A 14,372-nucleotide genomic window follows, 5' to 3' on the forward strand; every position below is an offset into this window, starting at 1 on the left:
TGAAAAATTATTATTTTTAAAAAAGGCGCGCGCTAGATCAATTGCCGTTTCAGCGATATTTCCTTGTTTCCCGTGTCGGAGTTTATCTCTTTTCTTTTGTGCATATTCTTGTTTTAATTAAATCTTGATTATCTTTTTATGCCAATTTTGACGATCATCTAATTTTTTGTAACTAAAATTAATTCAATAGAAACAATTAAGGCGAGATGATGCCCGGCAGCTGTTATATTAGGTATGAAAAAGTCAATTTGGATGAAGGAGATGCTTCTTTTGTCCCGACAATGTACAAGAATAAACCTGTCTAACCATAGCAAAATGGGGCCCAAAACTGTGACACTAGGCGAGAGTATGCGTTATTTGGAAGTTAAATTTTAAAAATCCTTTGTAAAATATTCACGGGGAGGGTGTCAAGGGGTCAATTTTTATAAACATCGGAGGTCAGTGTCGGAGAAATAAGGGTTCTACCCTTTTCTCCTCGTCTCTTTTTAACTCCGTTTTGAGTAATTTGTAATAATTTGAGAAAAAAAAATTCAGTACCCGAAAAATGGACACACATTTGCAAGCAAAACAAAAAAAAATAGGATACAAAAAAAAAACTATAAAATATAGGCGCCAATGCAGGCAATAGTTTAAATACGGGAAGTTACATTTTTAAACATAAATTCAGATTTTCGGTGGCAATATAACTCTATTTTTCGTGTTTGTTAAGATTTATATACATAATATCAAACCAGGCTTTGGAAACGTCTGGTTAAGGCCACAGGCCATTAGCTTCTAAATAAACGCGAGATATCATGAAAACCGAAAAAGTTTGAATGGAATCTAACGTTTCCTTTTGTTTCTCAAAAATAGTAATTAAGCGGAAAAGTACTCGTAGTATATTGATTAATTGTAGAAATGTCTCATTTTCTACAAAACAACTTAAGTTAAATAAAATGCAAATTAAATTATTATAAATTACCGCTTTGTTGTATTCGCTATTTACTATGCCCCAACCTACGACGACACTGGAGGGTAGCTTAAAATTTGACCTGCTTGGTTTACCTGCCTTTCGTAGGAATGCGGGTTGTTTCACGTGTCAGTCGAAGTTTAAAGAAGCGTTTGTGTTAAGGGTTCGTTTCTGTTATACGCGTTTGTTGCTTAATGCAATATCGCCAACGAGTTTAAGTTTTGTGTTCAATGTGTGTTTCATATACGGATAAATAAAACAAAAAAGACTGGAAAAAGATAGGTAAGAAGCTTTCGGAATTGCGACTTTAATGAGTAACCGCGTAACATTTTGACCTAGTATATGTTCGACGAGGTTTCTATACTTAATTAAAAAAAATTGGGGAGTGATCAAAGGAAGCTGAGGTCGGAGATACGGATCTTGGTTAGTATCAATTTTTGTTTAATAAAACAACCAAAAATGCTCGCTTACGTTTTTGAAGTAGGTAAAAAGGAAACAGAATTTTAATAGAAATAACGCACGATATATCTCCCAAAAAATTCAGCCATATGAACAACGCGAAGAAGTTAAGCAGATAAAATTTTACAAGATTTTTGGGGGGCCAAGTGTAAATTCGGATTGTGGAAAGTAACAGATAGAGAGAATGAGTGACCTATATAGAAAAAGAGAGACAGAAAGGTAGATTTATTTAAACGTTTCTCAATCATCCACCCATCGGAGATAATAAATAACATTCGCTAGTTTTTTTTTGCATGTATTGAGTTAAGTTCGGAATAGAAATATATCAATAGTAACAATTTAAATATGGTAATTTTTGGGGATTGTTATACGTCCGCCAGCGTATTAAAATATGGTTTTAGGGGTTAGAACTTTTAAATTTCAAGAAAAAAAACTCATGTTGAAATTTTTGTATTCGGAAGCTTCTGTTGTTTATTAATTTATAGACACTGGAAAATATAATAATAAAACATCCTACAGTTGACATACGTGTCCTCTTAAACTCGAAAAGAGCTAATTTATCTTAGAAGAGTACGTATTTTTGGTAAAATAGATATTTTTTATATTAAATATTTGACCGATCGATGTAATTCGTCAAGCGGAAACCGAAAAGAAAAGTGACGCTTGTGGTGTTTGCTGACAATCCGACCCTGCTTCGTGTACAAATGCAATGACATTTCGGCAGGGCTATAGGCTACGAAACCTTTCAAACTCGAAAAGGACGAACTGTTTTAAAGAAAAAAGGTACTTCATTTTTGGTAAAAGTAATAGATAATTTTTTTTTTCGCTAAATATTCCACAGATCGATGTAACTCGTCAAGCAGAATCCGAGAAGAAAAGTGACCGGTGGTGCTGTTTGCTTACAATCCGACCCTGCTTCGTGTACAAATGCAATGCCATTTCGGCAGGGCTATAGGCTACGAAACCTTTCGAACTCGAAAAGGCGCTACTAATTTTGAATAGGTACTTCATTTTTGGTAAAAGTAATAGATAATTTTTTTTTACGCTAAATATTCCACAGATCGATGTAACTCGTCAAGCAGAATCCGAGAAGAAAAGTGACCGGGGTGCTGTTTGCTTACAATCCGACCCTGCTTCGTGTACAAATGCAATGCCATTTCGGCAGGGCTATAGGCTACGAAACCTTTCGAACTCGAAAAGGCGCTACTAATTTTGAATAGGTACTTAATATTGGGTAAAAGTAATAGATAAGATTGTTTTACATTAAATATTTGACAGATCGATGTAACTCGTCAAGCGGAATCCGAGAAGAAAAATGACGGATGTGCTGTTTGCTGATAGTCCAGAACGGCTTCGTGTACAAATGCATGGCGGGGAGACCAGAAAGTTTTCGAAACTGCGTGAGTGGAAGTCTGCGTTGGACAAATTTTGAAAATATCTGAAGGTTTAACGAATTTTGGAGAATTCGACAGAGCTACAGACTACGAAACCTTTCGAAACGAACACACGTGTCCTGTTGAACTTGAAAAAAGACGAAATTATTTTTAAAAAGGTATATTGTTGCTAAATAATAGATTTTTTTTTTTAATTAAAATATTTGACAGATCATGGTAACTCGTGAAGCAACATCTCAGAATTGAATCGGGGAACGAGGAATCAAAAAAAGGTTAACAATTTGGATCATTTTGGAAGATACATACGCCGCGCTTTTCAAAGCGGACAGACGTGCCCTTGTCCAACTGAAACGAACACACGTGTCCTGTTGAACTTGAAAAAAGACGAAATTATTTTAAAAAGGTATATTGTTGCTAAATAATAGATTTTTTTTAATTAAAATATTTGACAGATCATGGTAACTCGTGAAGCAACATCTCAGAATTGAATCGGGGAGTTGTGTATTTGCTGGCAATCCGGGCCTGCTTGGATCATTTTGGAAGATACATACGCCTGCGCTTTTCAAAGCGGACAGACGTGCCCGTGTCCCACTTGACAAAGGCGGAATTATTTTAGGAAAGGTATATTATTTGTAAAAAAAATATACAATTTTTAAGTAACATATTTGACAGACCATGGCAACTAGTAAAGCAGAATCCGAGAATTCAATCGGCGGCTGTATGTTGACTGACAAGAATATAATTGCTGTTAATCCGGCCCTGCTTCTTGTACAAATGCATAGTGGGGAGACATGAACATTTTTCGAAATTGCGGCCCTATCCTCTTGGGATTCTACGTTGGACAAATTCTGAAAACGACCCAGAAATATAATTGGTGAGAAAATAGTTTTTTTTGTTGTGTTAACAGTTAACAATTTTTTTATTTTGGAAATAAGGGGTTTCAGTGTGTACTGGTAATAGTGAATCAATTTAATGACCTCAGCATCTCTAAACCCCCATCTTGAGACGCGTTAACGATCCGGATCGAGTTACGTCGCGTAATTGTGTCACTTTTTTAATTAAAAAATGAAAGAGATGTACCTACCATACTTTAGAAACCCCTACTCCCCTTTGGAGGTGATGAAATAAGTTTTGGCATAAAATATAAGTTCCTCGTATTACTTTGATATAAGTATAAGTCTTGCCTGTTTTTTTTTTTTAAAGGAGGTTCAAACCCGTGCGAGGTGAGGTTTGATATATGAAACAGACCAGTCATGGGGACACGAGATATGGAAAGTTTCAGCGTAGTCGTCGCCACATTGCTGCCAACACTGCATATATAAGGAATCACGAACCATTCAGGTAAAATTTTGAAAACACATAGTTATGGCAATATAGAACCTCTCTTTTTTTAACAGGAATATTGAGACTTAGACCAGTATCTTTTAAGTAGGCATGTGGGGTAAAGAAGACGCAGAAGCTTCAGTCGGGTACCATCGGTAACGTAGGCGATTGATATATTTCCACCACTACCTATGTTGGATTGGAATTTCCCATTTGATGCTTTGACTGACTAAATGAGGAAACTTGGAGGTAAGCTCTTACGGAATTCTATCGAAATATGTTTAGTAACATATTGGTGCATTACTCTGTCTTCCAGTCAGTTTCACATAAACTTTGCACGTATTATAGAAATGCCACCTACTTTTTTTGTGTTAATATTATTGAAAGTAGTAGCTGGTAGCTGTAGTCGTAAGCCCAGAGAGTCTCTGTTTTGAACATAATACACAAAATGGGGCGTTCAAAAACAATAGACTGCATGCCTTTTAGAGTCGGCGTAAACTATGGTCATATACCCCTGATCAAATTCAGAACTAGAAAATCGTTGTGTCTCTGCATTAAAAAATAATAGTAAAATTTATTGTAGGCACCTAGTAGAGTATCGAAAATTTCCATTTTTAGTGCCAAATTGGTTACTCCAGTAAATTCCAACTGTTCTAATTTTTTTTTTAATAATTTATGATGTTAGTGAGTTTCATTGCAATTATTTGTTACTTAAATTTTCTGCGTATTAAACCATAATTAACAATACGCTATTCGTTAACGCAGGTAGAATTAATGACGCTGACTGACCTGATTTTGTCCAGGGGGCGTAGTACGGTAGTTTGTACTGTGATGTTTGGTAGTTTGGCAGTGAGCTCTCATTTATGAAACTGGGGAATGTTTCGTTATCTTCAAATCGTAAACACGTATCATTAGAATTATATTTTTAAAATATTGATTAGGACATGTACTAAGTAACTAAATGCTCTAGCGAAAATATTCACACATATTGCGGAAAACGTACAAATTTAAATTAGAGAAAATTAACTATTTTTAGAGGTTGGTTTTTCAAAAAGGTGGGGATTTAGTTAAAGAACAGATAGAGACTAAAGGGAAGCTCTATGAGAAAAGTTAGAATTAAAAAGTCGATGTTTTCGTGTCATAGCGAAAGATGGATTATTATTAAAAATAATACTTGCATTAATTGTTGTCACCATTTGTGAAAAATATGGAAAATATCCTCTAGGTTCGCATACCTTTTTTTTAATTTTTTTAAGGTGGCTAACAAAATACACAGACAGAAAAGTTTAGATCCTGTTCGTTAATGTAGCGCATAGAAAAAAATTAGAAAAGAGAACGTTTCGTGTATGGCATACGTAGTTAGTACGGAATATTAATCTGAAGGCTGCAAGACAGTGAAAGAGTGATGCGCTTAAGTGTGGTTCAGAGGGGTTATTTGGGCTGTAGAAGTTTTTCTTTGAACAGGGTTCAAATAGCGTCTCCTAGAGCGTTAGCAGAGAAGAGTATTACAGTATTTAATATAAGCGTCCAGATTTCATTATTGTTGAGATTTCACAGAAACACACTTTCATGTAGTAGTCGCAGCAGCTTTAAAGTATATGACTTTTTAGTTAAGATGCCTTTCGAGTTTGCTTTATGGCTTGATAGGAAATTAAAGGGTAGATACAGATAAGTTACGAAAAAAAGTATGTACACTATCCTCAAAGATCAGCAATAAATAAAAGAAATTGATGAAATAGTAAAGTTGACTGCGATATCTTAAAATCATCAATAAGATAGATAAATTAAATTAATTTTGAAAATATTAAATAATAAAAACAAATAATAAAAATAGCAAAGAAAATCAAAATCATCAATAAGATAGATAAATTAATTTTGTAAATATTAAATAATAAAAATAAAATTATAATAGTAAAGAAAGCCTACCACGGCCACATACACATAATATTTTCGACATATGAACTTTTCCCAGATAAATAGTCAAATATTTCACGATACCTTAAAACAGAAGCATGCGGAAATATGTATGAAGTTAACGCACGGTAGATTGCTTAGTAAATTAAAAAGGTATATGGTTTCTAATATCCTACTTTATTAATGAAAATTTTAACCAGCTTTTTGTTTTGCAGATATTATTGGTGGTGCCTGCCAGCTTCCAGTTCCGAGAAAAGAAATCCAACACTTTTCGTCTTTATTTCCCCTGTCCTTTGTGCGCAATAAAAGTACAGTTTGTACCCGCGTGGGTACACATTCGCAGAACTATATGTTTTTAAAATAAATGTTTTGGTCAATATTCACTAGGTGGGGTTACCTTATTAAAGAAAATCTTATTCCAAGAGGGGACACTAGTTTACATTCGAACCGCTAGGGGGTGCAGATGGTCACGCGAACAATATGATCAAGTCTCATTGACGCCATTGCTTTTCTTAGGGGTGGGAAAATATCTGGGCTCTGATTGGCTTCGCCGCCATCGCAAACTAGAGGTGGGGAGATTGATTAAACCGCATTTCTGGTTGCTTATCCAATGGGAGCCAGTTTCAAGGGATTATGGGTAAAGGGGGAGGAGCTAGAGAGTCGTGGGGAAGGAGGATACGCCCACAAAAGGGAGAGGAGTGGGGGAAGCCTATATTATACTTATTCACTACTGACGTATATCAACTAGATAATCTCTTGAGTGTTTAATGGAACGGGTTGATGGTAGGGATAGCATTGAATATGATAAACGGAAAGTTTTATACCGGAATGCTACCAATGAGGAAGAAGAATCGGAAATTTTACTTCAAGTTCAAGATAATAACCAGGTCAATGGCAGTCAAGTAGCTTATATGATACATCCCAATCTACCGTTAATCGCACCACTAGAAAACACAAATAACATCCTGATGAAAAAATGTACGATTGGTCTTGGCAAGATATGAATATAAAAAGTTTAAAAACCACTAAATTTCATGCGAACGGTATGTAACATATCTGTGGGAAGCTTAAATGTCACTTTACTTACGGACTAGTCCACTAGATTTTAATTATAGCTTATAGCACGTAGTATTTAAATTGTCTGATATATTGCATACATTTTTCTGTGTGCTAGTTTTTGGGTACATTTTTGCAAAACAACATGAATACATTCACCGACATCATGACCGTCAGAATTGACAAACGTCAAAATTCAAGCCGTGCCGCAAAATCTCCGAAATCATCCGATTGCTTCCAATTCCGGAAGTGTCCGAAGTGGCTCGGATGCGTGGGAAACGAAACTGATGCGCTAAAGTGTCGTTTCCCGCACGCTGGACGCTGTATTATTAGGTATTTTACAGAAGGAAGTAGAAAAACGGCTAAACATGTGTCCAAGTGGAAGAGCATATTTTTGAACATTTATTGCACCATAATAACAATTAAAAATAAGATAAGTTAATTTGTAATAATAAGTATTTAATGTTATTTACTTTATCCGTGAATTTAAAATCTGGCCTCTATTTTAACAGAAATTGCTGATAAATGTCTTCTTCATTTTTATTATCTTGACAGAGCCCTGTCGGCTAATGGTTTTGTCATGGCTATGAAAAATCGCATAGTAAAAAATACGTATATGAAAGATCTTTCAGAAAAAAACAATATAATATATGGTGCGCCATAACATAATCCAACTATATTCGTTTGTTTTAACATTTTATATAGCATTAAATTCAAATCCCGTTGCATATAGCTCTTACGTTATCTTCGAATGATGCTAATGTTAAATATGAGGGAAACTACCTTTAAAAATATTGGCGCTATTTTTTTTTTTGCAAAATTAAATTAATATTGGAAAATTGGGTTTAGGTGTATGTGTTATTATTAATTAAAAAAATGGTAGATGTTCAAACTGATTCAAAATAAAATTTAAAAACAGGCGTTTTAAAAAAATGAATGTTTTATTCATTACACTTTTTTGGGCATTCCTGATTACTGTAAAATAATTTTAAATTGTGCATCCTAATAATCTTTACAATTTTTGTATTTACCATTTTCTTCAACTTTTGAAACCAACGAGGTAATGAACTTTATTCTATCGTTGGCTCACCCTGTACTAAGTTTCTATACAATCGTTCAAGAGCCCTTCATTTCCTATTATACAGGAAGGTAAATTAACCTAATTTTTAAATTTGCGTGTTGGACGGTCCTTTTCAGTTTCGTTGGGTGACTAGTCACGAAAATTTATTAAAACGTGGAGTTCAGTTGACTTTACATTTTCTTCATATGTTCTATAATGATTATGCTTGATAGTTTTGCCATTAATTAGTTTACTACAAGCTTTACAATATCGTTAGGTATTTCGTGAGTTAAGTGTTAATTACCAACTCGACTCCAAATGCGATTTAAGCTACATTTGTTCGCAGACGGATTCGGAAACTGTTAAAACTTTTAATTGCGATTTAACGTGCACAACAACTGACATATATATCCACGAAAATGTACTGCGTAAATGAATTTTATTAAATTCCAGAACTTTCCACTTTTATTGCTAATGCGATTGTTGGAGCATTTGATCTGTGTCTGATATTCCAGAACGCAATATTCAAAGGCTAATAATTAAATCTCTGCATTTCGCAATTAGCACTTAAATAATTATTGGGACAGTTTTAATCATATTGCAGGGAACTATTAACACAGGTCGTCAGTCAATCAGCAAAATGGTTTTGAGTAAAATTTGAAATCTCCATTGAAATTGTGAATTTGACTGCTGCGATTTAGTAACGAATTGTGATATGGGTGTGGGGTTTGCAATGTGATAAATACAGAAAAGCATGATTACGCTTTCATATCAAGGTACAGATTTTTGAAAATGAAGCTGCTGTTGGTAAATATAATACCGTTCTATGCAGCACTGATTTTGTTTTATAAACGTTTGGGAAATTCAAAAAATTAGCAGGGTTCTCCGTGAAAAAATTATTCACGGAGTAATTTTCCTCTATAAGAAAATCGTGCACCATATTGACTTGTTATTTATTAATTTTAAAGCGCGATGCAACTTGCACCAAAGATAAAGTTAAACTTAATATTTTGGTGCCAAGATTTTGATGAAAAACAACATTTTGATACACAAACCCCACCGAATTTCGGTTTTCACATAAATAACCCTTGTATTTGTCAAATTTGGTATTTGGGTCCCGACGATGGGTGCCGTATTAATTTTCGGCACGTTTGCAAAATATAATTTACTTTAACAATTCTTGCTATATTGGTGGGAGCGCGAAATTTTTTATTTAAATCACTGGAATTACTATTAGATAATTATAAAGAATTAAGTAGTTTGATTATCATCATTTATCATAAATTTAGAATATTAAATAATTTGAATAATTATAATGAATTAATCAACTAAACGTGATTACTTTATTAATAATAATTACGTTATTTCTTGTCATAGGAGCCCAATTAAAACAGAGATCGCTCGATCCAGAGCGAAGGCGGCAGTCCTTGGGATCGATACTACCCACGAACATACACAGGGCGTCCGACGCATTTCTGGACCCCCACCATGCGGCCATACTGTTCAGGGACTCGCGAGGAGTAAGTACTACTTTGATTAAAATATTCGGTGAACGTCTGATTTATTTTTGTCTGGCGCATTCGGCAGATATTAGATTAAATTAAATGAAGCGTTCTCATCTTACTGGGAAACAAGTAATATTATTATATATTGGCAAAGATTTTGATTTTTGTTGCAATATTTTTTTAATATAAAAAAAAGGAATAATATAAAATAGACGTGTCTCATCTAGTTATACAATTGTTCCCAAATATGATACATACTTTTGGATTGCGTGACGTATTGGTATTAATAACCGCAACCATAGTCTTATATATATATACAGGAAAGCCCTAAATTTTTAAGCGACCACCAATTTTTTATGAAACTATGCCTTTAGAAACATATAAAACAACATAAATTAAAATTGGGAATGAATTTTAACCATGTATTGAAATTTTCTTTTTACATACAACATGAAATTGCCAACGTTCATTTTCAGTTTCACGCGTAACTTTTGAGATTTGAGATTTTTATCAGATGATTTGTCATTTGGTTGCAGGTTTCTAGGTATGTTATCAATGACATTGATCTAACCATAGTATTATTAGTAGGTGTAGGTGTAGGTATTATTAGCGGATTTGCTAAAAAAAAAAACAAATTACCTGCAGTAGCACACACAAGCACTCCTGCTAAAGTAAGCTGCTGTGTGTAACAATTTCTTATAAGCATTTTTCCCGAAAAAGATAATTGGCAGTTGAACTACGGCGAATAGGAATTATTGTCAAAATATGGAGTGACGTAGAAGTAGAAGTTGATACACAAATTACATAAACATCTCTTAGTATGGTAGTAAACAACTTTTTAACTATGTTCTCTTGTGGAGCGTAAATAGTTTATCAATTTTGAATATCTTACATCAATACAGTTTGTCCAACTGCAACTTCCCGACAAACCGGCTTTACAACTGCAAGCAACTGGATACTTGGCGTTTTACAAAATATAATTGGCCCTTAATTTGATAGAGTTTTTTTTGATACGCACAATACAAAAATATATGCAATTTGAATTATCGGATTCTGCATCTTTTGCATTTAATGATGTTTCCCCTTCCACAAAACGCCGGTTTAGATATGGTTCTTATGCAGTTAAAATGAGCCGGCCAAAGTTTCAAAGGTAAACCAAGACAGAACGTGCCTCAGCATTTTACCTGTTACCACTCGTATACTAAGATTGGCAAAACCCGGCGATTTACCTGTCATTGTGCATACCTTTGTCTAGTACGCCCCAGTGCCGTACACTCTACAGACACCAATTACCGGATAATTACACCAGTTTCCACTACAAAACAGGGTCGCATTTTTGAAGAACCGCTGCCGAAACTCGAAAGGCCGTCTTTAATTGTTATGGATAATGCACGACATCATTCTAGACTTAGTGAAAGTGTACCAAATGCGTCGACAAAAAGAAAGAAGAAATTGACTGCGCAGTAAGCAGATTAATTACCCAGAAAATGGTCTAAAATGTGAGTTTTTAAAAATTGTAAAAAATTACAAAACAAATTTGCCGTTTGCTGAAATGGGTCGCTCATCAGGTGTTAAGGTTTGGCCTGGGATCAGTGTAAAATATTTTTTAATAAAAATATTGCGAAGCAAGGCACGATGATACTGCAGTTGTATATGTTTGGAAGGCAGCTCTCCGAACAGTTACCAAAGAAAATTGGATCAATTGTATAACACCCACAGAAAATATCGCTAACTGGGTGCAATAATGACACATATCGAAAGTATCTATTTTTAGTTAATATCAATATTTTTTTGTTTTAAAAAGAGAATAATACAAATCAATATGTAATTATAAAGACATGTCACTATAAATTTTGTAATAAGAGAGTTGATATCAGTTATCTCAATATTTCAGTTTTTATTTTCCTAAAGCACTGATTTTCACGGAACTATTATTGAGCTATAGTGAGTGAGCGATATAATAAAAGAATACTGGAAAAAAAGAGAATACACTTGATATAACGGTACCATTTGGCTCTGATGATGTTTCATCGTAAATTGAAATTAAATATTGCTTATTTGTATATTTGCTCTTGGCAAATTATAGTTTATACGATATGATATATATTTTTCGTACAATAATTTATTTAATTTTTCATGTAGATTCATCTACTTAAATAGTCGCATATCAGGAACACCCTGTTCTATTATTAAACAGAAAATAAATTGAAAAGTGCGAAGTGCAACCGATTCTGTCTTCCAAGTAATAAAATCGTGAAAGTAAGTGACGGCTTTCTTGCTTTGATCAGATAGACATTTAGGGCGGAACAACATCTGTTGAAATATAAGTAGAAGCAAGATGAACAATCCGTTTTATTCTGTTTGGCATTTTAATGCCGACTATGCCATCACAAATGGTATCGACTATAGACGATACTGCCTCGGAGAATAGATTCGCGAATAATGATTTCTAGACTACTCTTGTGTTTAAAGTCTGTCTCTAAAAGAATGAAAAATCAATACGTAAATTTTCCAGCACACAACAGTTATTTATGCGCTTATGCTCAAGCCGCTAAACCACAACGTTCTTGTCGCAATACAAAAGAACCTTGTCTTACGTAAGCGAACTATCCAGGAGACGCGCAAAGCGTTTTGTTTATCAACTTCCGCCACATAAGCGGGCGGCGCCACTGACGATCCGCTAAATCGACGTGCCGCCGCATTTTTTATCCGATTTTATTTTGCTTTTCCTGGCATAGCGGACGACGCCGACGCGCACTATCGCAACATTTTCAATAACAACAAAAAAAGTGAACGTCAAGACAGAATCATTCGAATTATTAATAAGCGTTTTTCGGCGAGCTTTTTCGACGGACATGTCCGAGCCGAGAACACTGTTGCGCTTTTAGATAAACAGACACCTGTTTGGCGTTTGTTTACGATCAATTATTACGAATTGTAGACGCGAGACGACACAGTAGTTTTGTAGGTGATCGTGCGTGACGAAGATGTGCGGCGTGAGTGCGAACTCGATGATCCCGGACTGTGATTAGGTGATTCATCGGTTACGGTTTTGCCGTTTTCGCCCCGTTTTGAGTTTAATTTGAGGCGAATCGAGCGGGACTCGCGGGTACTGTAGCGCTTCGATTCGTGCATTTCTTTCACTGTTCGAAAATTCGAATTTTTTTTGGGTATTTCATTTTTTGTTGCATATTTGCTATAAAGTTTATTTAATTATTATTGCGTTTTTTGGGCAAATTATTTTTTTTACAAAACTAGTAAGTACTAACCGCCCAGTGGCCAGTAAATTATAAACTTATATTTTGGTTATTTTTTCAAAGAAACTTCCACAGGGTACTGTAATGCTTTTTCCAAAACTTCTGGATTCCTCCTGCGTCGGTTTTTGCTTAGTGGAAATTGCTGACGTTTCGCCAATCATCCTGTTGGCTTCTTCAGAGCTTGACTTATATTTTGGTTCTTAAGCGTCATCTCGACTTGCAGGTAACGGACACCGTATTCCGAAACGATTTTAAGATTTATAGCGACAAATTACACTAGCAACAAACAAATACGGTAAAACGAAAGCGTCAAAAAGATTTAAAGAAAATTATTTGGCGCCTCTTAATTTTCATAATTTTCATAAGAAACCCGTCCAGAGCAAAGTATGCACCGGTAGGAATGTTTGATACAGAAAACGGTGGAAGACAGTATTGTAAATGGTCAGTCAGTCAACATTTATTGCCACTGAAGAACAAACACTTTCACAATTGCTCCCATGATTCTAAAATAATTCGAGAAGAATTGAAGGACTATTTTGTTTCACCTGAATATTAAGTTTTCTTTGCAAGAATATTTTTTTGTAGAGCTATGTGTGTTTGTAGCTATAATGTAAATTTTAAAGGACCAAAGAATTCCCTTTTGCTTTTAGGCAATTCATTTGTCACCTTTTCTTTTCCTTTACCGTTCTTTCCACTCCTGATTCAGTTACGTACTGCTGCGAATTTCATGTTTAGATGTCGTTCTGCAAATTCTTGTTTTTTTACTCTATTTTTAACATCTTTGCAATGTACATTCCCTTCCATTAAATTCAAAAAAATTCACAACTTGCGAAACAGTCTCGAAATAAAAAAGTGCAAACTTCGCTAGATTAATAAGTGGAAATTTCTCTGACTTGTCAGCTATAATAAAAGTAGTGACGTTTCTAATTTGAAACAGTGTGAAATTTTCAGCAAAATTTCTTTAGCGCTGCTGTTTACACATATCGCAAGTAACTTGTGAAAGTTGCCTAGGCAATTTTTTTGGTAAGCAGACAAGAGACTTAAGTAATGGGCGGTGCTGTAGCTACATTAGCGAGTTGTAGCTGGCTGCCTCGACAATTAAAGAGAGAATGATTTAATTATTAATAATGAAACTATATTTATTTGGCGAAAACGGGATTCAGAAACAAAATATGATCAAACGTAGTTATAAGACCATAAGTCAATTTAGGGGAAAAAGTTTGATTTCTATTTGACAGCTTCCAGAAATTGTTAAATTTTTAACTCCTCATTTTGGTTGATTCTTAAATCGTCAAATAAAGTTGGTGAACTGCATTGAGCTGTAAAAGGTTGCGTTATTTAATAAGCAACTTGGTGGTGACGTTGGTCTATTTCTGGTGGGAGCATCATCATCCCTGCCCCTTTTAAGGCGCATATCAGTATCTATGAAAATGTATTTTTATAAAGATCGATAGC

At 34.7% G+C, this 14,372-nt stretch overlaps 1 protein-coding gene and 1 long non-coding RNA gene across 5 annotated transcripts in view; both read left to right on the forward strand.

Moving 5' to 3' along the window:
* Positions 1 to 14,372, forward strand: part of LOC132696234 (5'-AMP-activated protein kinase subunit gamma-2) — a 111,834-nt gene that overhangs the window by 66,572 nt on the left and 30,890 nt on the right. For all 4 annotated transcript variants that reach the window (XM_060660955.1, XM_060660954.1, XM_060660956.1 and 1 more), the window contains one exon: positions 9,533 to 9,675. In XM_060660955.1, the coding sequence (XP_060516938.1) occupies positions 9,533 to 9,675 (143 nt within the window). The remainder of the gene's footprint in view (positions 1 to 9,532; positions 9,676 to 14,372) is intronic.
* On the forward strand, positions 2,517 to 6,356 carry LOC132696239 (uncharacterized). The gene is made up of 6 exons (XR_009618008.1): positions 2,517 to 2,960; positions 3,013 to 3,205; positions 3,255 to 3,423; positions 3,475 to 3,676; positions 4,006 to 4,374; positions 6,255 to 6,356. It is a non-coding gene; the product is annotated as an uncharacterized LOC132696239 (long non-coding RNA).

Source organism: Cylas formicarius, unplaced genomic scaffold (assembly GCF_029955315.1).
Source record: "Cylas formicarius isolate icCylForm1 unplaced genomic scaffold, icCylForm1.1 PGA_scaffold_1__22_contigs__length_36826433, whole genome shotgun sequence".
NCBI classification, from domain to species: domain Eukaryota; kingdom Metazoa; phylum Arthropoda; class Insecta; order Coleoptera; family Brentidae; genus Cylas; species Cylas formicarius.